Consider the following 26,421-nt stretch of genomic DNA (forward strand, 5'->3'; position numbering starts at 1 on the left):
CTCGGATTAGACAAAAACTATAAAATCAGTAGAAGAAATAAGGGCAAAGGATTGTCCTCTGTTCTGTCCACACACTCCCTCTAGTGTCAAGAAATCCAAGTAAGCTAAGGAAAGAAATGGAGCCCGTTGGGTCCTGTCTGTCTCTCTCAATGCCTCATTGACCTGCTTTAAAAAACACTGGGATTCCTTTACACCACCTCTTCCCACATATTCCAAGAGAAAAGGACTGACCAATGAGAGTGGTCTAGGCTGCAACCTCTCTCCCTGAAGTCACCAGAGTTATCTTTACAGAGCTGGAGGGCCTCTGGCCATCTCATGTAATTATGTCCAACCTGGGTCCCCAGACACCTGGACACACAGGAAAGAGTACTCGGGTCATCCAGAGGGCCCTGGCATTTCAAAATGCCTAAAGAAATTGTACCATCACTGGAGATGAAACTAGAAACCACCAAAGAAATTGGCAAGTATCTTTGCCTTCAGCTGTTGGATCAGCACTGTCTCCCACTCGCTAGTTATCTATGCCTTGAATTAATTGAAAATAGGAAAATAGGTAATGGCTTCAAATATGCGGTTGGTAAAGAGCGTAAGGTATGCTTAAATTTGGGGCTCAAAATGGTGAAATCATAATAAAAGTAGTCCTTCACAATGAAAAAACCAGGACCCACACTTCCCTGCTACCCTCTTGGCCTCTGAGAGATGGATAAGCTAGGCTTTTAGAAGGAGAGCATTTCTCACAGCCAGGCCACCTCATCAGACATTGGGAAGAGCAATGACACATTAACCTGCACTAGCAAATGGAAAACAGTATTTTCTGGAAAGGCACTCAGGCTTGCTTTTATCAATTTGGGCTCAAAAACTTTTGAAATCTCCTGAAAGTGTACTGTATGAAAACCAAATTCCTTAGTCTTTTTTCTTCTTCTTTTTTTCAGTTTTATCTCTCCCAATTCCACCATCTTCCAAATGACTCCTATGCCTTAGTCTATCAGGTCTCCTCATGTAACTATAACTAAAATTTGGACATTTATTCATTCATTCGACACATATTTGCCAAAGGCTCACTATGAGCCAGGCATTCTGCTAGGTGTTGGAGAAACAGCGAAAGATGTGTCTCTCCTATCATGGAGGACACATGTAAGAAGTGACATGGGAAGGTTGGGTTGCTATAGGAGTCCATAACAAAAACACAAAATCTACACACAGGGAGGGAGGGAACCCCTAAATAGGCAGCATTTACACTGAGATCTGAAGGATAGGAAGGAATTAACCAGGTAAGGAGGAGAAGAAAGCACTCAAGTTGAGAGTACACCATTGCAAAGGCCCCAAAACGGGAAGGAGCATGGAGATTACTAAAGGGTCCTGCTTACTCCAATCCTCTCTCCTAGACCTCATCGCTACAATCTCTACCTATCAAAAACCCTTAAAAACAAGGCTCAAATCTTATCTCCTCTTGATAACCATGACTGAAAAGTATCATCCTTAACTGAACCAAAGGATTTCTTTTCTATAGCATTTACATGACACTAATCTATTACTGTCTTGTGTGGAACCATTAGTATACTTGTTCTGTTCTCCCAGTTATATTACAAGTTCTTGGAGAGCAGAAATCTTTGCACATGGTAGGAACTCAGTTGTTGGACTGAGTTATGTTTCTTTTTTTTTTTTTTTGAAGATTAGCCCTGAGCTAACATCTGCTGCCAATCCTCCTCTTTTTGCTGAGGAAGACTGGCCCTGAGCTAACATCCGTGCCCATCTTCCTCTGCTTTATATGTGGGATGCCTACCACAACATGGCCTGACAAGTAGTGCCATGTCCGTACCTGGGATCCGAACCGGTGAACCACGGGCTGCCTAGCGGAATGTGCGAACTTAACCACTGCACCACCAGGCCAGCCCTGAGTTATGTTTCTTTACATTCCTCACAACATCTAGCCTTAAACCTGGCTGGCACTCAGGTATTTCTGTAAGTGAAATTGAAAGGAAGAAAAATTTTTAATTTTTTTTATTTTAGTTGCCACAGAAGGGCAATGCTTGCCAAGAACTGTGAAGGGTCTAAGATCTTACTCTGTTTGCAAGATAACAAGCTAGCCTGCCACAGTTGCATGGATTCTGGCAGAAGACATGAGGCTCCTTGGCCAGAGACAAAGGAGGTAATTACTCATGGCACAGCAAACAGGATGAGCATCACATATTTGCATCAGTTCTCCTTGCTCCCAAATCCCATGCAGGTGATACAGATAGGCCCAGGTATGCACCTTACCATACAGTGGATTGCATTTTAGAGAGGAACCCTGAGCTAGAAAAAAACAAATCTTTTATAATAGGCAGTAAGCATGAGGCCTTTTGCTCCAGAGGGAGATACCATATTTCCCAAGGCAGTTCATTATACAAACTTCCTTAAAAAAAGAATCCATAACAACAGGCAGAGAGGATGTGGGAGGCATGCAGAAACATGAGAGATCCAGGGAGAATTATCTCCCAACACTGACTAAAGTCAACAGGCATTATTAATAAAAATAGCTACTGTTTATTGGGTGTTTGTTCGTGCCATGTATTGTGCTATTTTATATGTATTATCTCCTTTATTCCTCTCGACACACTTATCAGAAAATACTAACAAATCTATGGGAAAATATTTTTATAAATTAAGACTTACAGCATACAAACAATAGCAACAATGAAGAGTTTGGAAACACACAGGCGCGTGAGAGTGGTCTCAGGGAGCGGCTAAATCTATTAGCTGAATACCATCCAGACTCTCACTCCATCTGCTGTGCCTGCTTCTGCTTCTCTGTACTTCTCCAGCCCACTTGGCAGAATATGGCTGTCCCAGCTCCCAAATTCACTTGCTGTAGTTCCAGCCAGCTTCAGAAAATAATTAAGAATCCCGGACTCCAATTGCCAGTTCCACAGAAGAGAATATGATTGGCCCAGCTTTGGTCACGTGACTAGTCAACACTGTGTATTTGTATTACAGAGATAGATTTACAATGATATAAAAATAACCAATACATATTAATATATAAAGAGGTATGCTTTTTTTCTGGTTTTTTTAGTGAGGAAGCTTGGCCCTCAGCTCTGGGGATCTGAACCCACAAACCCCAGGCTGTCAAAGCAGCACGCACAAACTTAACCTCCACACCATAGTGCCAGCCTCTAATCTTTTTTTTTTAAATAATCATTATTTAATTTAAGGTAAGTAAAAATATTGTGGTCCCACTTACTGGTCTGTATCTTTCAGTAGGCTGTGATCTCTTCCAGAGCACAGATATCATTCAACAGAATTATAATCATATTGGAGATATATATATATATATAAATTAATAATTTTCCTGTCACTAAGATTTTTTTAAAAATATTTAATGATAACATAATATTCCAATTTGGGACATTTCTTCAAGTTGCTGAATCACTTTGAATATTTAGATTATTTCCAATTTCTCACTACTATAAATACCATGGCAAGGGTTATAATATTTTAAAGTCTTAGCTACATATGTGATTATTTTTCTTAAGATAGAGACTTAGAAGCGAAACTTGGGCTATTCACTTTTTAGAGTTTCATATACCTTATTGAATTGCTTTCCAAATACGTTGTACCAACTTACATTCCTGCCAGCAGTGTGAGTAGCCCTGTCTAGTTGTATATTTGCTAGTATTAACAATTTTTTTTAATCTTTAATAAGTAAAAATGGTATATCTTTATGCTTTGCTTTCTTTTTTAACTGATGAGATTAAACTGGGTTGTTTTTTTTTTAATTTTTTAATAGCCATATATATTTCCTCTCCATAAATTGTCTGTTAAGGCCCTTGCTGGCAGGAATCAAGCGTTGTTCTTTTCATGTGCCTCAGTGCTTAGGATGGTGATTGTTGCTCACAAAGCTTGGAAAAGAAATATGTAGAAAAATCCAATAGTAACTGTTTACATCCTTGTGGGAATAATTAAGCCACTAAAACCTAACTACTGTATACCACTTTAGAACTTACAAAGAACATATTAGCACATTTGAACCGCATAACTACCGTGTGTTGTTATTTTCAGCATTTCATCACGGCGGAGCAAAGTCTGGAGTAACTGAGGTCTGAGAAGGATAAGCGGCGAAAATCAAGTCCACCCCAGAAACGGAAGAACTGTTTCCTTGAAGGGACTAAACCAACTAGAGTTCCTTCTCGTGTACACCAGAGGGCGAAGCAGCAGGATATGAAGCAGCGAGAACGAGGGGCTCGCTGGACTACAATTCCCAGAAGGTGTCTTCGCGAGGCCCAAGAATCTCAGCGGCCGAGGACTTCAGATCCCAGGTTCCTGTGCGGCTAGATGTGACCCGCCCCCCCCCCCCATCCCCCCGCCGTTTCCTACCCATGCAAGCGCGTAATGGCCGCTGGGTACTCTGGGCGACTCTGCTGTTGACGTGTATCTCACTGTCAGGAAACGGGCGCTGGAAGGTTCTCGGACAAGATCCCGCTTTGTAAGGGCGGTAACGGCGTGCACGGGTTGGGAAGGGGCGGTGGGAGAAGCGGAGCCGCTCTGAACCATGCTAGTGAACTGTAGGTCCCTCTGTGTAGAGGCCCAGCTTTTCGAGAACGCGGGTCGAGCCTGCCCTGGGAGGGTCGCGTGCTACAGACCGCAAACTACATTTCCCAGCGTTCTCGCGGTGCCAGGACTACCTTGCCCGAAAGCCTGCGCGTGATTCATCCAACCTCTCGCCGCCTGCCCCCAACCCGAAAGCTGAGGAGATGTGGAGTCGCTGGGTTTGGCGGCTCCTGGGTTCTGAAGGCAGCGTGGGCCGCCGGGTTTCAAACCCCCGCGGGCGTTTCTCGCCGGCCCTGCGGAGAGGTGAGAAAAGACACCGTGCCACCGATGCCTGAGTGTTGTCTAGGGAGGCGACGGCCGTGGCTCGCGCCTGCTCAGCCGAGCGGGAGGCAAGGGTGCCACCCCCTCCTCCCCAGCCCCTGCCTGGTGCCGGCGACCCTGCTGCCGGCTCTCGCCCGGTTGGATTGGGGCGGGCAGGGCGAGGCCTGGGAAGAGGACCGCCTTCCTCTTGTGAGAGCGAGCCTCTGAAAGGCCTGGAGTTCCCGCCTGGCTTCTTTCTGAACCCTCGGTTTCTTTTTACTGTCAAACGAGGCTGATAATCCCGCCGCGCAGCTCGGTCAGAGCACCGTAGTAAGGTAACCTGTGTTTGGGGAGCCCTGATTTCGTTCGTGGCCTAGTTAGGTGCGGCCTCGAGCCCAGGCTTTGGGTAAACGACAGCGTTCGTTTTAGGTCAGGCCCGCTGTATTTGCGCTGGAATTTTCAGTGTTCTGCAGTCACGTAGGAGCCATTCAAAAACAAAAGGCAAACGTGAATGCCGGAACCCACGAGTGTTGGACTAGCTGGCGCCCCTGTTAGCAGTCTGTCCTGAACAACATCTGACTTTATTCTGAGAGATGTTTCCCGAATCTTTTTTCCCCAGTTTTTCAACTCTTTAAGGTTGGCCACAGAGTAGGCACTTCATCCTAACCTTCACATGCTGTGTTCACCTTCTTAAATCCCCAGTGCCGGGGAGCTGAGCCGCCCACTACCCGCTGTACTTTGTGCTGTTTTGCTCGTTGTTTCATTTTACTCACCCAGCGAGTGCAGTAGTCGATCCCCCATCTGTAACTGTTGAGCTGCCAGGATCCTTCACAAGGTCTTAGGATGTATACTTGGGTGTTTAGCATGCATACGTACACATTATGATGGATTTTACATAAAAGAAGGTAGCATTTTTTGAACCCTGAGAAAGTACCCCAATCTCAATCCTATCTTTGTAAACTTTTAGGGTTACACTTTGTTTACATAATCAAATGAAAACACAGTATTAAACATTTTTAGAGAATGAACTTTGAAGTACATATCAGACTGGAAAATACATCCCTGTAAGTAAACAGTAATGTTTCAACATAGTTGTTGAGTTACCCGACTTGAATCTGAGTGCTCTTGGAGAAACCTTAAGTGGTCCCTTTCACTTGATTTGTGTCTCTTATCACTAAACAAATATTTATTGAATGTTTACTGTGTACAAGTAGTTTAAACTTGCCTAATAATGTCAGTAATCAAGGAATTTGAAAACCTTGACCTCTGACCCATGGAAGGATCTTAGTTACCATCTAGTCCAATTCCCTTTTTAAAGATGAAGAGAAAGCACAGCAAGGTGATAGGATTTGTCTAAGTTTTATGACCGATAGTAGTGGATTCCTAGTTACTTCCCAAACTTAGCAGAACATCAGAAGCACTGGAGGTGTTTTAAAAATAGAGATTCTTAGGCTCTACCCCAGAACTGCTGACTCAGTCTCCAAAACTGGAGCCCAGGGATCTCTTCATTAGTTTATTATTTAATTTATTAATCCTGGTAATTCCGATGCAACTAGCAAGGCAAAGACCAGCATATAGAAATATATATTAATGACCAGCCATGTCACTGAAGTGTTGCAGCTCCAAAGTTATCAGTAAACTAATATAAAACTTGCAGCTTAGATGTAATGAGACACCATTTTACATGTTTTGTCAAAAGTCAAATCTGGAGGCTGGTGTGGTGGCGTAGTGGTGGTGTAAGTTTGCATGCTCCACTTCAGCAGTCCACATTCACCTTGCGGATCCCAGGTGCAGACCTACACACCGCTCATCAAGCCATGCTGTGGTGGTGTCCCACATACAAGATAGAGGAAGACTGGCCCAGATGTTAGCACAGCAACAATCTTCCTCAAGCCAAAAAAAAAAGGTAAAATCTGGCCTTTGCTGGTAGAAAGACGGCTTGGTGCAAGGTAGGGCAGAGTTCCAATCCAAGATATACAACTTAAAACTTGTGATGCTAGTTAAGTCTTTAAACTGTGAGTTTGCTTCTCACTGTGAAAACCACAAGATAGGTATGAAAGAATCAAAAGAAGTAACAATGAAAGGAAAGGTTTGGGGATTTGTACAATTGTGTAAGTTCTAGGAACTTTTAAGATATTAAAGCCTGTTACTCCACTCTAAGCTGGAAACACTGATTCTAGTTACTTCATCTCCTCCACTATTAATGTGCCTGCAAAGACTTATTCTTAAGCAATGCTTATCAGTTCAGGTGCTCATGACACCCTACTACACATATCAGATGGCTTTTCCACTTCTTTACTGCCGCCAAAGAACAGTGCTCCCCAAAGTCCTACTGCGAGGGAGGGTGTCAACACCTACCTCTTAGGATTGTGAGGACTGAACAAAAGATTGCATGAATATTTGAGCACATATCAAGAATAAATGTTGCACATATCCGTCTGTATTCTCAGCCCTCCTCATCCCCATAGTAAATAGAGCCCAAGGTGGGAACAGCAAAGGCAGCCCAGCCCATGCCTTGGTGAATTTTGCTCATTCAGTTCCTCTTGCCTGGATTACTCCCCTTGAAGATTTACTATAACCCTAGCATCATTTCCAAACAGCCATTCTTGATTCTTTATTCTCAGCAAGGGCCAAATGTCCCTCCTCTGTATTCCCTCATGGATATATCTTGATGATATGTCATAAAAAACCACAGCCTTTTTCATCATTGTACCCATAATGCCTAGCACAGTGCCTTTCATTCAGCAAATATCCACGTAACACCTAGAATTGCATTAGGCTTTGGTAATCCAGTGGCAAGCAAGAGCAGATACGGCCCCTGCTCACAAGGACTTTATAGTCTAATGGAGTGGTCAGCAAAGAGCCATAAAGTGAATATTTTAGGCTTTGTAGGCCATATGGTGACTTGCAACTACTCTGCCATGGTAGCATGAAACAGCCACAGATAATACATACATGAATAAGCATGGCTGTGCTGCAGTAAAGCAGTTTAGAAAAACAGGTGCTGGTGGCCTGCAGGTTGTACTTCATGACCCAACCTCTAGCCTCATGGGGAAGTTAAACAGTTATCGGTCACATAAGTGTGTATATTGTGTGAGGTATGGCCAAAAAATAGAGAATACTGTGGGAGCCCCTAACAAGAAAGACCTAACCTAAAGGAGTCTGGGCAGGCTTTCCGGAGGAGGAGACATTCAGACTGAACTCTAAAGGATAAATGTGAGCAGGAAAAGAAAAGGAGAGCTTTCTGAGCAGGGGCTGGGCAAGGGACCATGGGAAGGCACATGGCATGTCTGTGGAATTAAAAGGCCCAAGAGCAAAAGGCCAGAGAGCACGATGTGACAGGAGACTGGAGCTGCCCCCTGCAAAGATTTGCTGGCAGTGTTAAGGTATTCTGTCTCTATCCCAAATTCAGTAGGAAGCTTCTCTTTGTGGAATGCATTCAAATGAAGTCAGAGGAACTGTTTACTCATCTGCCTAGCTCCGACACCATAAGATCTCAAATTACTGAGCTCCTCTGAGCCTTAGTTTTCCTCATCCATAACGTGAGAATTTTAAGGATAATAACTAATAGGTGTGAAAACAGTAAAACATTATATAAATATTATTACTGATTTTTTTTCCCCTAAACCCCAAATAAAAGATTGAACTTCTGGGGCTGGCCTGGTGGCGTGGTGGTTAAGTTCGCATGCTCTGTTTTGTCAACCTGGGGTTTGCAGGTTCACATCCTAAGCACAGACTACACTGCTCATCAAGCCATGCTGTGGCAGTGTCCCACATATAAAGCAGAGGAAGACTGGCAAAGATGTTAGCTCAGGGTCAGTCTTCAAGCAAAAAGACAGGGCTGGCCCCGTGGCCGAGTGGTTAAGTTCGCGCGTCCGCTGCAGACGGCCCAGTGTTTCGTCGGTTCGAATCCTGGGCGCGGACATGGCACTGCTCGTCAGACCACGCTGAGGCAGCGTCCCACATGCCACAACTAGAGGAACCCACAACGAAGAATACACAACTATGTACCGGGGGGCTTTGGGGAGAAAAAGGAAAAAATAAAATCTTTAAAAAAAAAAAAAAGACAAAGATTGGCAAAAGACGTTAGCTCAGGGCCAGTCTTCCTCACCAAGAAAAAAACGACTGAACTTCAAGGTAGGCAACTAAGCGTACGAATAATTATTCCTAATGCAATTGTTATTGGAACTATTATTGAAATCTGCCACTCCTTTTCCTCTAATTTTTCTTTTTCTCCCTGTCCTTAGGTCTAATATTGACACACAAAGGCACATTGCTTAACCCTTATAGATGGCACTCAAAGCCAAAAAGATTGCTGACCACTGTACTAATGTGTGTGTGTGTGTGTGTGTGTGTGTGTGTTCAAAATTGATCCTTTACACCTGCTTCCTCTTATCTTTGGTTAAACAGAATTCATCTATTTGAATGAATTAATCTAAAAGACTGGACATTACTCTTTTATTTTTTTGAATTTAGAGTTTATGTTTAGATTTTTTTTTTTAAACACTTGTTGCCTACCTACTAGTGTATAAAGTCAATGAAGACATCACTTAGATCTGGTTTTGCTCATCATCCCCTGTGCCTAACACAGTGCCTGGCACTCAAATGTTTGTTGGCTGGAAAGATTTTTGGGAAGGAATCACATTTGCCCTAAACTATACTGGCAGAAAAGTAATACCTGAGGTTAGAACTGTGTCTTTTAAGTACCTAGATATCTTAAGTGGTTAGGATGAATAAGAGAGAGAGCATGGGATGACAGAAAGAGCATGAGCTTTCGAGTCAGAAGAATCTAAGTCTGAATCCTGATTTGCCAGTGACTCTGTGATCTTAGGCAAAACCCTTTACCTTTCCTAGGCTTGATTATTGTATCTAAAAATGTGGATAATACCACCTTGATTCGGTAGTATATAAAGTATCTAGTATATTACCTTGTGTTCGATTAGTAGTTATGCTAATTAGCAGTTATTTTGCTTAATATGTAATAATAGTAATGAAGTTATATATGGGCAAAGTTCTCCCTAAAAGAGAATGCCTTTTAATAAAATTCATCAGCAGTATATGGAAAAGGAGCTTACTGTGTCTAGGTTAAAAATTGGGAACTTATTGAAACAGGACATTTAGTTCAAAAATTAGAAATCTTTCCTAGGGCTTTCATGATGACACTGGTAAATACTCCAGGATTTAAAATAAAATTCATCGATTGATTCAACAGTAAAATATTGTGACCCAACTATCTGTCAAGCACTGTTCTAGGTGCTAAAGATACAATAATGAAGAACACAGTCAATGCCTCCTGGACGTACATTCTGGTTCAGAGAGACAAACAGTAAACAAACAAGATAATTTCAGATTAGAACTGAGAACTATGTAGGAAATAAACTGTGGATATGTAAGAGAGAAGGAGTACAGAAAGCTGCTTTAGATGAGGATATAGATGTAGAAAATATTTGTAGCTCTGTGAAAGACTTCTGAGCCCAAGGAGAGTTAGGCAGTTTCTGCTCACCAGTAATGAGAGATGTGGCAGTGATGGCCAACCTTTTGGTGCATAGTATTTTATGATTTTAGACTGACTCAGCAAATAAAATATTTCTGAATACTAAAAGAAGGAAATGAAACATTTATTGAATGTTTGCATTCAATATGTTAGAGACTTTTCAGATTAAGTCAGGGGCTCAGAGGAGTCAATAAATCTTGCTTAAGATACAGAATTCCCTAAGTAGGAAAGTTGGAACTGTATTATAAAAAGATGGGGGGAAATGCTTTAAAAGCTAAAGTGTAATACTTCTGTTAGTTACTACAAGAAAAAAAATTGTCTTCTCTTTTTCAGATTTTTTAACCACCACAACCAAGGAAGGATATGATATGAGGCGAGTGGACATAACTCCTTTAGAACAAAGGAAATTAACTTTTGATACCCATGCATTGGTTCAGGACTTGGAAACTCATGGTGAGAAACATGGGTACCTCTTGAAAGAAGAAAATTAACAGCACTCATAATAAATTACCTAGTCAAGACAATATGACTATTATGAACAAAAGTCACTATTTAAATATAAGTACTATTCATCCGGTGGAATATTTCACATTCATAAAAATGGTATTGCTTGAAGAATATTTACTGATATGAAAAATGCTCATGGTATGTTAAGTGAGGAAAGCATTATATAAAATTAGATATGCAGAATTATTTCAATTATGTAAAAAAGAAAAAAAAACTAGAGTTTCTAGGCTGATACTGAAGTCTGTGTGGAAGTACAAGGACAATGTTTAAGAATAGCAAAAAAGAAAAATCAAAGAACAAGCGCAAAAATTTCCAGATACCAAATAGAATGGCATTCAAAACATATTTATAGGGGCCGGCCCCGGGGCCAAGTGGTTAAGTTTGCGCACTCTGCTTTGGCAGCCCAGGATTTCACTGGTTCAGATCCTGGGTGCAGACATGGCACCCCTCATCAGGCCTTGCAGATGCAGCATCCCACATAGCACAGCCAGAGGCACTCACAACTAGAATATACAGCTATGTACTGGGCTTTGGGGAGAAGAAGAAGAAGAAAAAAAGATGGGCAACAGATGTTAGCTCAGGTGCCAATCTTTAAAAAATATATATATATATATAATCATTATATATATCTATGGATTTAGCAAGCAATAAAGAAGACATTACAAATTAGGGAAAGGAAGGACTATTTAATAAATGAGATAGGACAAATGACTAGCCATTGGAAAAAATATATTAGATCCCCGTACTGAAAAATAAATTCCAGATTAACTAAAAGCAAAATGTAAAAAATAAAATAAAAACTACAAAAATACTAGAATATAGAATATTTTTAGACTTTTAGAGTAACGAAGCAAGATACAAAACTCAAAAGCAATGAAAGTAAAGACTGACAGATGTGACTACAGAAATATTTAAACCTGTATGTCAAAGGATATCTATAAAGTTAAAAATGTTACAAACACATACGACAGTGAGCCTATTGCTTTAATATACAGTGTTCATATGGATCAATAAGAAAAAGTTCAGCTATTTTAGAAAAATGGACAAAGGCTATAAACAAACAGCTCACAGAAAAATAAATATATATCACCAATAAATATATATAAAGATGCTTGACAAAAGAAATGCAAATTTTAAGTATAAATTAAAATAACAATTGTAATACCAGTTTTTATGCCAATTATATATTTTAAAAAAAGACTAAAAAACACTAGTAATATCCAGTATTGATGTAGATGTGGGGAAATGGATCAGTGGGAATTAAAATTGTAGAGTGCTTTTAGAGAGTAATTTAGCATAATCTGTCAAAATTTTAATTGTGACCATTTTTTTCAAAGAGTATAACAATTTAAATGACGTGGAAAGTTATTCTAGCTGTCTATCCTGATAAATATGTTCACTTTTTTAAAAAATATAAATACCTATTTGCCGCCTACAGGATTTAACAAAGCACAAGCAGAAACAATTGTATCATTATTGACCACTTTATCAAACGTCAGCCTGGATACTATCTATAAGGAGATGGTCACTCAAGCTCAACAGGTAATATTTTCATTTTTATCACTTCTGACAGTTTAATTAGACAGTCTTTTCCATAACTGCATCTCTGTCTACCCACCCACCTCCCAAACACACCTACATCTTCCTTATTCTCTCTAAAAACAAAACCCTTTGGTAAAGTCAATATCTAGAGAGATTGAGGAGTTAGAATAGTCACAGTAAAATTATGGTAACACAGAGAATGAAATGTTGTCAGATCTTGTATTGCATGAGATAATGTTATTTGAATCATGAGACGGTGGTAGATTGTTAGTGAAACAACTTTTTCCCCATAGAAGATCCACCACAGTAGAAGAGCTAACCTTTCTGTATAATAAAATAAAAACATTTTACTGCAGTCATGTGTATCTTCTGGTTAGTTTTCACAAACTTAGAAAGCTGGAAAGAACTTCATAAATCAGTGGCTAATATGCTTTAATTTGACTGGATACACAAATCCTTAAAGTCAAATAATGCCATTTACTAAGAACTTAAGACATGAGAGGCACAGTGGTGGGGACGTCTCATATATTATTTAATCCCTCTAACAACCTTGAAAAAAGTAGGTGGAATTATTAGATCTTGCCATGAAGAGAGGATCAGAGAGGTTGAGCAATTTGCAGGAATTGTCATTGTGGTGCTATGGACAAAAAGCAATGATTTTATATAAAAGAATAAGCTAAATGAGCTTAACTGTGGAATAATTCATAGTCTGTCAATCGTGAATTAATTCACTGTGTTTAAGTACCTGTCTTCGACCCATGGTTATATTTTTTAAATTAAACTTTTCAAATTTAGGATTCCTTCCTCAGATAAATATTTCAGAGCAGAGAGAAAGTAGGATTTCTTTCTTACATAAAATTAGAAGCTCTTGCATAAAATTTTTCATTAGTTTACAGGTCATGAAGGATCAAAAGCTTTTAAAGATTTTTACTAAACTCCAATTAATTACAATTAAAAGCATTCAACCCCTAGATTTAACTTACCTTTAAATTTGTGTGCTTTATTTTAGCTTAATTTATTCAGGCTCATAGCAGACTACTAAATCCACTAAAGAAAAAGCCAATTATATAATTAATTCCCCCAAACCTCTAAGCTATCCTAAAACAGTGTGGCTTAACAAATGGTGATAGGTCCACACCAGGGATCCAAACCTGCAAACCCAGGCCACTGAAGTGGAGCGCTCATGAATTTAACCACTACGCCACCAAGCCAGCCCCTTAAATCAGATTTTTTAAGTTTACCTATAATATAATCAGTGAAGCAAAACTGTGATTTGAGGAATTTTTATGCTGCCAGGACCCTTCATTCCTACATTCAAAATGTAGGATTTGATGTAGGACCATTACTACTAAACTTTTGGTTATGACTGGTGTGTGAAATTAAAATCCCATTCCATCATTAAACCTAATCCAATTGCTGACCCCACCTCTGGGATAGAATAAGGCAAAAAGATGTCATGAAAGATGGGGCTGAGGCACAGGGCCAACAGGCAAGCAAGCTTTGTACTTGATCACTAAAGAAAGTGCCATACTAAGTCAAGTCTGCTCAATCTGAGAAATCAGTTATATTCTGAATTCACTTATAATTTGAATTACAGTGGTCCCCCCCTTATCCACGGTTTCACTTTCTGCAGTTTTGTTATCTGTGGTCAACCACAGTCTGAAAATATTACATGGAAAATTCCAGAAATAAGCAATTCTTAAGTTTTAAATTGGGCACAGTTCTGAGTAGTATAATGAAATCTTAATGAAATCTTGGTCATGCATCTAGAACTGTTACAGCCTCTGTTTTATAAAAGTCAAGTCGGTTTTGAAATATTCTCACCCCTCTCAGTTAGCAGAGGACTATAACCCCAACAATGCACCCCTGGCCTCAAATTGTGACAAAAAATGGGAGTTCCACTAATGATATTGTTTTGTTTCAGCATTTTTTGTTTTGTTATAAACCCTTAGTTTTAGTCGTAGGGGATCGTTTTCAAGGTTACACCCTCATCTGCTGTCTCTTCTGGTGATGAGGGATAAATGAGTCAACAAGCCACCTACTTTTAAGAAGTTGAGTGGTAAAAGTTATGTTTTCTTTATATGGCTGCCTTAAATCATTTCTACAAAAATGTCCCTCCCTAGCAAAGCAAAAGCTTACCAATCTGTCCGATAGGGGCCACCTTTGCTTTCACATGTTCTTTGCAGTGCCAAATATAGGAAAGATGCCCAGGAATTTAAACAAAACTAATTATGTTAGGCTGACACAGGGTAATTATTTAACACTTCTATTTTGTTTAACTACCTGACTTCTGAGTCGTATCTGGTACCCTAGAATTTTCTGACGGTAGAAAATCCCTCAAAATCAAAGGAATAAAAGATAACAAAACCCTTTCCACATGGGTATTAAAAAAAAACAAACATTATTTGTTGAGGAACTCTTAGAGGTTAAATAAGCATTTTATTGGGATTCTTTCAATAGAAAGACCTGAACAGTTATTTCTCTTCACTGGAAAATACTTTTTCTTCCTTGAATCTCCTGTTCCTTTTCATTTTGATATTTCAGTTATATAGGTTTCATACGTTTTTTGTTTTTTTACTTAGTCAAGCAACATTATACCTCGTGGCATGATCACAAATTCTTTTAAGTATCATGAAAACAATTCTGTGTAAAGGGATGGCATTGTGTAAATCACTAGGTTACTTTAATTTTGCTTTCTAGGAAATAACAGTACAACAGCTAATGGCTCATTTGGACTCCATCAGGAAAGACATGGTCATCCTAGAGAAAAGTGAATTTGCAAATCTGAGAGCAGAGAATGAGGTGATACAAGTTTAATTTAATACTAATAAAATAACTGATCTCACCAGTATCCTACTTGGTGAATAATAGGACCAAATAACAATTTTATGTGATTATTAAGTTTTTAGATAAAAATATACTATGTTTAACCACACCCAATTTTTCTATGTATAAACCATAGTTTCTTGCATACTAAAGAATAAGAGTTGTATCTTATACATATAAAAGTCACATAAAAGGAAAAATCTTTGAGCTGTGTATATTATATAAAATTTCTAGTATAACTCAGTATAATGTTCTCAGCTGAAAGTAATATGGCATTTTCCATTTTATTTGATTCTGTACTAATTTTTGTCACTTAGAAAAACATGTTTCTGTGATTCACTTGGAACTTTGTTATCCACTAGCTTAGATATTTTTTAATTTAGAATATCAATTTTTAAAAGTAGAATACTAAAACATGGAGCCAGCCCCGTGGCCGAGTGGTTAAGTTTGCACACTCTGCTGCGGCGACCCAGGGTTTCGCTAGTTTGAGTCCTGGGCGCAGACATGGCACCACTCATCGGGCCATGCTGAGGAGGCATCCCACATGCCACAACTAGGAGGACCCACAACTAAAGATACACAACTGTGTACCGGGGGGCTTTGGGAGAAAAACAAAAAATAAAATCTTTAAAAAAAAAATAAATAGAAAAAAACTTAAATGTTTTCTAATGTTTTGTTCTTAAGAATTTTCTGAATATGAACTACAGTTCTTTTTTTGTTTTTATTTTTAATTAAATTCTGTATTAGAAATCCATAGATTGTCCAACTTTTGCTAATCCAGTTTCAGATTTTTTGAATAAATCATAATATGGGCTTTTGGTTTAATGTTAATTGCATGTCATCTTTCTTATACCTAGAAAATGAAAATTGAATTAGAACAAGTTAAGCAACAACTGATAGTAAGTGAAACTTTTTTTTCCACTTCAAAATATTTTATTAATTTCAGAACAAATATTCATTACAAGATCATTTTAATATTTTTGTTTTCTTTAAAGAATGAAACAAGTCGAATCAGAGCAGATAATAAACTGGACATCAACCTAGAAAGGAGCAGAGTAACAGATATGGTAATGTGCTTTTAAATATACTCTATTAGTTATTTATTCCTTTTTAATTCCTTTTAGTCTTTTTTTTTTAACCTCCTGATACATCATATCCTTTAGTTTACAGATCAAGAAAAGAAACTTATGGAAGCAACCACAGAATTTACCAAAAAAGTAAGCTAGTATGTAAAAATTTCTCTTTTGTACAGCTCTGAGAGAGCCTTGTGTAACTTGTGTATCATTTTAAAAGTTTGGACTTTAAAAAGCTAGCCCTCTGGAATCCATGATTACCTGATAGCTATGATAGTTAACCAGCACTTTGGGGGAAGTTGCCACCAGGTGGATGGTAGTACCTGAGCTGTGACCTCTGAGTCAGAATCAAGCTTTCCAGGTAACATGCTTATTATTTTTAACTAAATTATTTTTACATAGAAGAGAACCATTTTGTAAAAGATAGGATTCACAATTAGTATTTGAGTACTTAGGTTCAATTAAATCATTATCTTAAAATTTTTTTAATAATAGTAAAGATTTATTGAGTCCTGACTATATGTCAGATCCTGTTTTACTTTCTTAACTGCTGTCTATTAATTTATTTAATCCTCATATCAGCCTCTGTGAGGTAGGCACTCTTATTCCCATTTAACCAATTTGGAAAATGAGGCACAGGGAGGTTAAGGTCACACAGCTAATAAGTGGTAGAGCCAGGATATGAACCCGGATTCTAAACCCCATACTCATAACTACTATTTACCTTTTCAGTAATACTAAATTGTAATCACTAATCTCTATGGCTTGAGTAAAATGCAGCTTTATGACTCAGCCTAGTCCTTTTCTTAAAAGTAAAAGCCACTTGGTCTACGTTCTAACAGAAGAGACATTACTCTTTCTTTCTTATAACTTAATAGAAGGGAAGGTCCCATTTATCCTTCCAAGCATCGTATTCTCTTACTTCTTGGCCAGATAAAGGAGATAAGTAAGGAAATCAACAAATTCTCTCACAGCGAATTTCTGAGCTCTACGTACCATCTTCTCTCTCTTCTTACCTCGTAGCCCCTATATACATAGCATTCAGTGTTACCCAACAAGCATTTCTGCCTTTTCCTTTAATATTGGTGCCAATTCATATTATAAACCTGGTTGGGTTTTTTCTTTGGCAAAATATATTTAAAATTTAACTAAGGACTTTATACACATGAAGTGATAGTTCTGTGACTAAAATGTTTTCTTCTTGGTTTATCCTCTTAGATATTTAGGTCTCAAATATCTTATTATGAGGCCTTAGTAGACAGTGCCCAGAATGTGATAATCCTAAGAAATGATCTCCAAGTATCAGAGTAGAAGAAATATTTTTTCTCAGTTTGTGATGTTCATGTAATGTTACTTTTTTATATCACTGGGCTTTTACTATGTTTCCCTAATTAAGACAAAAGTAATAAACAGTAAGCCCATAAGTGAGGATTTCCAATGTAAATATTTTTGTCCGTAACACATAGAAACAAAATTTAATTGTCTTATATATTCTTATTTACTACAGGATACCAAAACCAACAGTATTATTTCAGAGACCAGTAATAAAATTGATAGTGAAATTGCTTCTTTAAAAACGCTGATGGAGTCTAACAAGCTTGAGACAATTCGTTATCTGGCAGGTAAGGCTGGGTTTGTCAGAAAAGGAATTCTTGTCATTTGATTTTCAGACCTGTTAGCTCCTACCTCCCAAGGTAACCATGGCCAGCACAGAAGAAAAGACAGAGGAGCTAGAACAGGCTTCCTTTATTGCTTAGTCCCCTGCAGTGCTTGAAGAATGTAAGTTGAATACATTTAGGATATAAGTTTAATAGGCAACTCTGCAACTTACTAATAGGAAAAGCATATGGATACCAACAAAATATTTAAACACAAGTACAAAATGATGCAAAGATAAACTGGGTATTGCACAATGAAAAAAATGAACATTTTATTTTTATTGCTGTGCTTTTCCATAAGGACTTCAGTGGACTTATAGAGAAAGATAAGTAAAATAGATATAGGTCATTATAAATCATATCAAGCAAAGGAGAAAAATTTACCTCCTACCTTGAATACAATTGATTGAGCACAGATACTTCCCCAAAATTAGATTATTTGTCACATACTGAACTCCTCAAGTACCATGTGACCTGACCAATTCCAGGGCCTCAGGGAGTTAGAAGAATGCCCTAGTCCAGCAGTACTTTTCTTTTTTCTTTCTTTTTATAAAAAGTAATAAGTTTTCATTATAAATTGTTCATATAATTCAAAAGCAATATAGTAAAAGGGATAACCTTCCATTCCATACCCATAGGCATTTACTATTAGTAGTATATATCTTTCTAGGCTTTTTCTTCTGTATATAAACATTATAGATTTTTAAAATAATAACTAGATCATACTATACAGACTACAGCTTTTTAAAATTTAACCAAATGTCTTGAATATCTTTCCATATCAATACATATATAGACATCTTTTTACTAGAAAGCATAGTATTCTATTCTATGAAAATCCCATAATTTATCCAGACCTCTATTAACAGATATTCTGCTCCCAATTTTTCATTATTAAAAACATTGTTGCACAAAATAGCCATATATATGTTTGTGTTTGAGTAAACATACACATACACATATCTTTGTGCCTTTGTGCTAGTATTTCTGTAAAATAAATTGCTATGCACATCTAAACTTTTGGGTCAAAAAGATACGCACATTTAAAAATTTTTGTATCATCAAATTGTCCAAAATAAAAGTGCTGATATATACCATCGGTGGTTTCCTGGGCAGCCACTAATTATGTTGAGATGGCAGTTGGAATGAAGATGGAATTCCCAGCCCTCAGCTGATGCATACCCCCTTCCTCTCTTCAACTTGAATGGCTCAGCATCTGTCTTTTTAAAATATTGCACTTCTGCTAAAGATTCACTTGAAGAAAGGGTTCTAAGGCTAAAAGAAGTTTTGAAAACCCCTATTCTAGCAAAGTCTCTGGAACTGGAGATCTTCAGTTCAACGGTAATGCTCAGGGGAAATTTTGAAACAGCCCAGTTCGTTCTCACTTTCAAAATAGATCTCAAAGCAACCCAGGTTGGGAAGAGCTTCAGATTCCACTCAGCTTCCTCTAAGAGTATTTACCTAAAGAATCAATATCTTAGTTAAAAAGACAATCCTTTTTACCCTCAGTTTGAAGATGGTGATGGTCTCCAGAAAGCTGACATTCAGAAGTGGATATATACAAGGCTAACTCACTCTAATAGACTTAACGGCAGTGGCAAAAGAAATCAGCAAGTCATTGTTTAGAAAAATACCTTTCTTAAGTTATCTTCCTTTCCTTTTTTCACTGAGCGTTTGCAACCAACAGTTCTGAAGGCATTTTCTTTCTCCTTCCTTATCCTTCTCCAAACATATGCTTACTGCTGCTATTACTGGTAAGCCTGTTAGGAAATCCGAATCCCACACTCAGTAGAGGGCAAGTTAAATGTCATGAGTGGATCCACTGGGTCCTAGAATACCTGAGATGTCCCCAGTAAGAGATTCGCATATTGAATTGAGTCATAAGCATAGGAAAAAAAGTGGAAAAAATAGTAATAAAGCCCCAGCATTAAAGATCTTGCATTTCCTTAGAGAAGAAATCCTTATAAAATTGTAAATCTTAATCATTTTTGTTATTTGGTTTCCCAGCATGTATCAGTCAAGGCTCTGTTTCAGGTATCATACATCCAACTTGAACTAGCTTAGGCGTAAAAGGGAATTTATTGGCTTACTTACTGAATTATGAAAGGACAGAGATAGAGCTTGACCCCAGGGATAACTGGAATCAGAATTTACTGCATATCCTGCCTCTGAATATCTGCCTCATTTTCTTATACCAGCTTCCTCCATGGGTTGGACACATGGCCACCAGTAGCTCCCAGACTCATATCATTCCAGTTTCACCCCTTTCCTTAGTTGCAATTCATTTTAACCCAAATGACTGTTGCCAAGGAGGCAAGAACTATAAGATAATGGCAGTTTCCATTTAATTTCTAAGGTAAATGTGGCAGATTCTATTCTGGGCAGATGAGTAATAATAAACCACTTACAGAATACTTAAGATGTACCAGGCACATGCTCACATGAGCATTTTATGTACATGTAGGATGCATCCTAGACAGACCATAGAAGATAAACAAATTTGAAATCAATTTGGGATAGTACAATGACAGCAATGAGAAGTAACAGTTGACAGCAGAAATGAGAGAGACATTTAAATGCAGTAACCATTGTGTGGTGTATTCTAATAAAGAAATCAAATACCTCCTTCCTCACAATAAATAAGCGTTCATTTGTTAGTCTGACTTAATTTATCAAGTATTTGGGTTAGCAAAGAATGTAACCATGTAGGTAGCACTATATGGCTCAAACAATGACAAATTAGATTGAGTCCTTCAGGTGACAAGGGATAAATAAGGATAACAGAATGGGTTTTTTAAAAACAAGTTTGGAGTCAGGTCCACATAGTGATGAGTCCTGGTTCCACCACTTGCTAGCAGTGTAACTTTGGGTTTATTGCCTTGTCTATACAATGGAAATAATATCACTAACCTCATAGGGTTTTAATTATAGTTAAATAAGGTAATGTATGTAATTGCTCAGCACACTGCCTGGAACATGGAAAACAGTAGCAGGATCAAATGGGAGAATGTGTAATTGACCAGTGGCAACATGGCAAGAAACTCTTGAAGTGTTATTCTTTCTCCTCAAATGTCCAGCTTCCCTGTCTGTCTTAGAAAGACCTAATCCCATTTCTTAAAATTAAGGAAATGATCTTGTCATTAGCCAAGTTTCAGTAATTAATGGGATCAAATGGGATAATGTATAATTAAATTTATACATTAAAATTAGGATAGCTTTACTATGAAAGGCTATTTCTTGTGTCTTTAGTCATAGAAGTTTGCCCTTCGTCTCAGATTCTGTATTTTAAAAGTCATGGTTATTTAAACAAACTAGAAACTAGGAAGTCCCTAAAAGCTTCACCTAGATTCAGCTTCTGGAGGAGAACAGAAGGTTTTCTGTCCAGAATGATGTAACAAAGAGCCGGTGGTATATTAACCGTTAAAAAAGCCTGATGCTGGGGCTGGCCCCGTGGCCGAGTGGTTAAGTTCGCACGCTTCGCTGCAGGCGGCCCAGTGTTTCGTTAGTTCGAATCCTGGGCGCGGACATGGCACTGCTCATCAAACCACGCTGAGGCAGCGTCCCACATGCCACAACTAGAAGAACCCACAACGAAGAATACACAACTATGTACCGGGGGGCTTTGGGGAGAAAAAGGAAAAAATAAAATCTTTAAAAAAAAAAAAAAAGCCTGATGCTTCTTCTGCCTTTTCTGGTTTTTACAGATTTTCATTAAAATTTCATTTTTATTTATAAATTTTTAATAGTTATGAGAGAAATTATTTTTAAATATACTGAAAAGGCAATTAAAATTTTATATATTTTTAATATAGGTAAGAAAGATAGTTTTTCACTTACAAGATCTGAAATTAGACTTCATAATTATTTAAAGTAGTTATTGTTATAAAAATGACTTTAAACAGTTTATAGATTCTGACATATAATCTACATTTTAAAATTATTGTCATCCTTATTCTGGTTTAAAATATAGGAAGCTTTTAAGAAGAATTGGTATTAATCCTGCCTTCTTTAGCTTAATTTTCTAGGGAATGAAAAACCTAAGAGAAAATTGGTAGATTTCCTTTGTTTTTTGTTCTTCATTTAAATTGAAGATGACATTATTCTGTTCATCTCTGTAAAACAATCAGAAATGCATAACCTGTGACGTGCTGTCTTCTTTTCACAGCCTCAGTGTTTACTTGCCTGGCAATAGCACTGGGATTTTATAGACTCTGGAAAAAGCAGTGAAAGTGAAACTACTATATTGTGCTCAGCCTGCTGCTGCTGTTGACTTCTTAGAACACTACGCCAGGACAGATTTACTTTGAACGTTGAAAGTTGCAGCAGAAACTTAATACAACAAAATTATTCAAAGGACACATGGACTAAAAAGAAATGTTTTAGAATAGGAAGGGTGTATTTTGTCTTTGTTTTTTATATGTGTCTTGATTATGTTGAAAAGCTGCCATTCAAACCCTGATAAATTTGAGATAGAAGGGCCTTTTGTCTTTATCCTTTTGATAGTTCATAGAAGCCGAACCAAAGTTTCTTGTGTTTGCTTGAACAACTGTGTAAATCATATATGATTTCTTTTGTATCTGCAACAAATTTGAAAACTATTTCAAAGCCTACAGACTTGTTACTGTATTTATCTTTCCTGATAACTACTGCGCAATTACCTTTTCATAGAAAATAAAATATTATAACAAAGCCGTCTGGATTTTAAAAGTGACTTAACATATAGCTGGAGATTGATAATTTTTTGTAATGAACAGATTCTTAAAAATGTGTGCCCTAGGGCTGGCCCCGTGGCCGAGTGGTTAAGTTCGCGCGCTCTGCTGCAGGCGGCCCAGTGTTTCGTTGGTTCGAATCCTGGGCGCGGACATGGCACTGCTCATCAAACCACGCTGAGGCAGCGTCCCACATGCCACAACTAGAAGGACCCACAACGAAGAATATACAGCTATGTACTGGGGGGCTTTGGGGAGAAAAAGGAAAAAAATAAAAATCTTAAAAAAAAAAAAAATGTGTGCCCTAGTGCAAGTGTACAACACTTAGTATGAAATCTGTAGAGTTGCTAAATCTTGAGCTCTGATTATTACATATATTTTTAAATTTTTTGATTCACAAAAACCAGTTTATCCCTGCTTCTTAGGAACCCATCTTAAATTTATTACATAAAGCTTTTTTATGATTTACTTAAATTTCACAGATGTCTATTAATATAACCCCTACTCTCAAGAAAACTATCAGGAAATCATACTTTTGTTTTCTTGTTATTGGGTCTACTATATTTCTTTCTTATATAATAGTATCTATTAATAGTCTAGCCGTAATTTCAAGAAAAATACAAAATATTTTCATCTCAGACTTTCAGTTTTATCCAGATCAAGAAGCCAAGGCCAGAAAGTGCTAAACATTTCAAAAGATTTCATAAGGCCTTGGCAATAGCTTTAAAAGTTTGATAATCCATTAGTTATTCAAAATAACCCTGTGATTTATTTAGTTATAAAGAGGGAATCTGAAGTATAGAGCAGTCAAAAGACAGGCCCACATGGTCCAGTGAGTGAGAATCAGGAGGCTTTCCAACTAAATTTTCTTCAAAGATCTAACTGCTGAGTTGTTTTCAAAACAAAACTCTATTTTAATATTATCCTGTTACATTCTGATTTATGTCTATCTCAGAATCCTCTTGCCACATCATAGATAAATTTTTATTGGAAAATAAATAAGAACCAAAAGTTCCCATTGTAACAAACTCTACAGTGCATTTGTTCACTCAATAAATAAGAATACACGCGAAGTGCCAGACAACATGCTAGTCCCCACGTGCACAGAGGTGAACATGATGGTTCTCATAGAACTGACAACCTTAGTGGAGAAGATGGACAGTACGCAAATAAGTAAGTTATTGGCTTGTTACAATTTAAAATATGCTAAAATACTGAGAGGGAACACTTCTTTCCTCCATGTGAAGGAAGTTCTAATAGTATAACATTATTGTCACCACTCTTCCTCCCCTCATCCACATTGCCCCAAGTGAAGTGAAGTGAAAGGAGAAACAAGGCCCAAGTAGCCCAGCCACTTCCTCCCCACTCCTGTTTGGGACCAGCCTGTCTACAGAGAACATTCATTCTCTTCTGCTTCCAGGATCAGGCTCAGCCCCTGCAGGGTGAGGCCTGCCAGTACAGTGATGCTTGGGACAGAGTGAATAAGTCTGTCCAATTCTGGGTTTCAGTGATAGGAAACTTACTGGACCAAAGATATAAACCATATTCTTCAATACCAGTTTTATCAGCAAACAAAGGTACTATTTAAGCCTTCATTTCAATTAGGTTCACAACCCTGATGGGAAGGAGGGGTGGCACTTATTGAATCTCCTCAAACCTCAACAAATAAAGATGCATACTCCCAGTTCATAGCCATTATTGATAAAAAAGATCTTGTGAAGTGCTTTGCATCCAATAATGGAAGAATAGAAGTAACATACGCACGGTACCCTATTCCCATTACTTCTAGATCCTATATCTTTTCCATGGAGACTTCATTTTGGTGGTAATTTTGAAGTTTAGATAGATTTTGTTTAGGGGATGGAAATATCTGAAATGAAAAAAGATGAGAGGATTGTGTTTCCGTGTGCCTCAAAACTACACCTCTTCCAGAACTTGTACCCTACTATAAAACAGCTATTGTTGTACAGTTATATATGTATGTCTGTTTCCTATACTAAACTGTGAGTTCCCAGAAGGCCTCTAGGCATATATGAGGTACTTGTTAAATGCCTGTGGAATAAATGATATGAATAGATTGACCTTAATCCAAACTTTTAAATATTTTCAATGTTTTATTACGAGTGTGCTGAGAACATTTCATTTATACTGAGTTTCTGAGAACACAAAACCTTTTGGGCGTTTTCTGTAGGAGGTAAAAAGACTCGAAGAGGATTAGCTACCTTCACCTTGGTTACGGCCATAGACTAGATCCTAACTTGCCCATTCATACTACTTGGTGAAAATGTAGATGAGGCAAGATTATATAAGGACTAGTCAAGAGTCAGTAAAAACCCTTCACCATATCTGAAAAACAATTCAAGGCTTATATTGCCCCTTTTGTCAATCTTTAAGAATTTAGATATGTAACACCTTAAGTTTCAAAGTTTTAAATATTTTTAACATAAAGAGAAAAATGAGGCAGTGGAAAGGCCATGGTCACCACCACTGAAATTAGTGATTGTCATTTTGTAGAATACCTACTATTGACTATACAGCAGTGAAGATGCTAAAAATATATATCAACTCACTATTTTTCACAGCAGTCCTCTTAGGCAGGTGGCATTATCCTCATTTTACAGCTGGGGAAACAGGCTAAGTGAAGTAACGTGCCAAGGTCACACAGCAGGTAAGTCACACAGACTTTAACTCCAAATCTCATGCTCTTACTCAACACCCTAATAATCTCCAAGTTGAGTCCTCTACTTCAAGAGATGAACAAACAATCTACTGAGGCATGGGAAAAAACGTAGAATTTCTACTTCTATCTCTTTTTAACATCTTCACTTCTATTTCTGTATTTCATTAACATAATGTGGCATAAGAAATACATACTTGGTCTTTGTCCCCAGTTCCTGGCACAGAACTCCTAAAACTCTTGTAATTTCCTGAGTGATAGGGATGACTAGGAGCTTCTTTTGTTTCCTGGCACAGTCCTAAAAGCCTTGGAATCTCTGGAGTTTGATGAATGTCTTTTGTATGCTGAGATGACTGGTGGCTGAGAGCTCCTACATAGCTTCAGAATGGGGACTGGTTGCCAGAGAGACCAAGGCATGATTGCCCCAACTCCCACTTCTTCCATGGAGGGGCGAGGGAAAGAGAGGACCTGCAGGTTGAGTTCAGTCACCAATGGCCAACCCGGTAAACACAAAGAGGTGCTAGGAGGGTGGCACACCCAGAGAAGGCATGGAAACTCCATGCACCTCTCATCCCACACCTTGCCCTATGCATCTCTTCCTGAGATGTATTCTTTGTAATCAACTGGTAATAGTAAGTAAAGTATTTTCTTGAGTTCTGTGAGTCATTCCAGTGAATTACTGAACTTGAGGAGGGGGTTTAGGAACCTCCAAATACACAGTTGACCAATCAGAAATACCAGTGACAACCTGGAACTTGTGAATGGTGTCTGAAGTGGGGGCAGTTTTGTAAGACTGAGCCCTTAACCTGTGGAGTCAGACACTAACCCTGGGTAGTTAGGGTCAGAAGTGAATTGTTGAACACCCAGTTGGTATCTAGAAAAATGAGAATTGGTTGTTAGTGTTGGAAGACACTACATATAACATGACAATAATACATATATGTGATGTAATTAAATATACATTATTTGGGGGTTATATTACAATTTAGATTTAGCTGTTATAATAAAATCCGAAATAATAGTGGCTGAAATAATATAGAAGTTTATTTCTCTCTGACAGTCCAAGTGTAAGCATTCCAGGGCTGGTATGTCAGCTCCATGGGGTCAG

The 26,421-nt window shown here is 38.1% G+C and overlaps 2 protein-coding genes across 11 annotated transcripts in view; one reads left to right on the plus strand and one right to left on the minus strand.

Annotated features, from left to right (window-relative positions):
* ANKRD42 (ankyrin repeat domain 42) overlaps window positions 1-26,421 on the minus strand; it is a 179,479-nt gene that overhangs the window by 108,145 nt on the left and 44,913 nt on the right. Inside the window, exon 12 of one of the 3 annotated variants that reach the window (XM_070623978.1) lies at window positions 18,001-19,388. The exons of 1 other annotated variant lie outside the window; for it this stretch is intronic. In XM_070623978.1, the coding sequence (XP_070480079.1) occupies window positions 19,385-19,388 (4 nt within the window). In that variant the 3' untranslated portion in view covers window positions 18,001-19,384. Of the gene's footprint in view, window positions 1-18,000; window positions 19,389-22,271; window positions 26,188-26,421 lie in introns of those variants that run through there. One more of the 3 variants, XM_070623977.1, reaches the window with a different exon arrangement.
* On the plus strand, window positions 4,329-22,932 carry CCDC90B (coiled-coil domain containing 90B). Of its 8 annotated transcripts, none has more exons than XM_008538918.2 (9): window positions 4,329-4,462; window positions 10,655-10,774; window positions 12,267-12,370; window positions 15,071-15,172; window positions 16,054-16,095; window positions 16,192-16,263; window positions 16,360-16,413; window positions 17,777-17,891; window positions 22,093-22,616. In XM_008538918.2, the coding sequence occupies exons 2-9, from the start codon at window positions 10,690-10,692 to the stop codon at window positions 22,152-22,154; spliced, it is 636 nt and encodes a 211-aa protein (XP_008537140.1). In that variant the 5' UTR covers window positions 4,329-4,462; window positions 10,655-10,689; the 3' UTR covers window positions 22,155-22,616. The 8 variants fall into 8 exon arrangements, with proteins under 8 accessions (XP_008537140.1, XP_070480085.1, XP_070480082.1 ...); XM_070623984.1 differs by having other exon boundaries at window positions 10,655-10,694; XM_070623981.1 differs by lacking the exon at window positions 22,093-22,616 and adding an exon at window positions 22,705-22,932 and having other exon boundaries at window positions 4,334-4,830.

This window comes from Equus przewalskii, chromosome 6 (assembly GCF_037783145.1).
Source record: "Equus przewalskii isolate Varuska chromosome 6, EquPr2, whole genome shotgun sequence".
Lineage (NCBI taxonomy): Eukaryota > Metazoa > Chordata > Mammalia > Perissodactyla > Equidae > Equus > Equus przewalskii.

Excerpts from the sequence above, each read along its gene's own strand:
- CCDC90B (XM_008538910.2), top strand. The coding sequence starts at position 4,731 with ATGTGGAGTCGCTGGGTTTGGCGGCTCCTGGGTTCTGAAGGCAGCGTG. Across the intron at positions 15,173-16,053 it reads ATCTGAGAGCAGAGAATGAG|AAAATGAAAATTGAATTAGA; the intron begins GTGATACAAGTT and ends TCTTATACCTAG. Across the intron at positions 17,892-22,092 it reads GACAATTCGTTATCTGGCAG|CCTCAGTGTTTACTTGCCTG; the intron begins GTAAGGCTGGGT and ends TTCTTTTCACAG.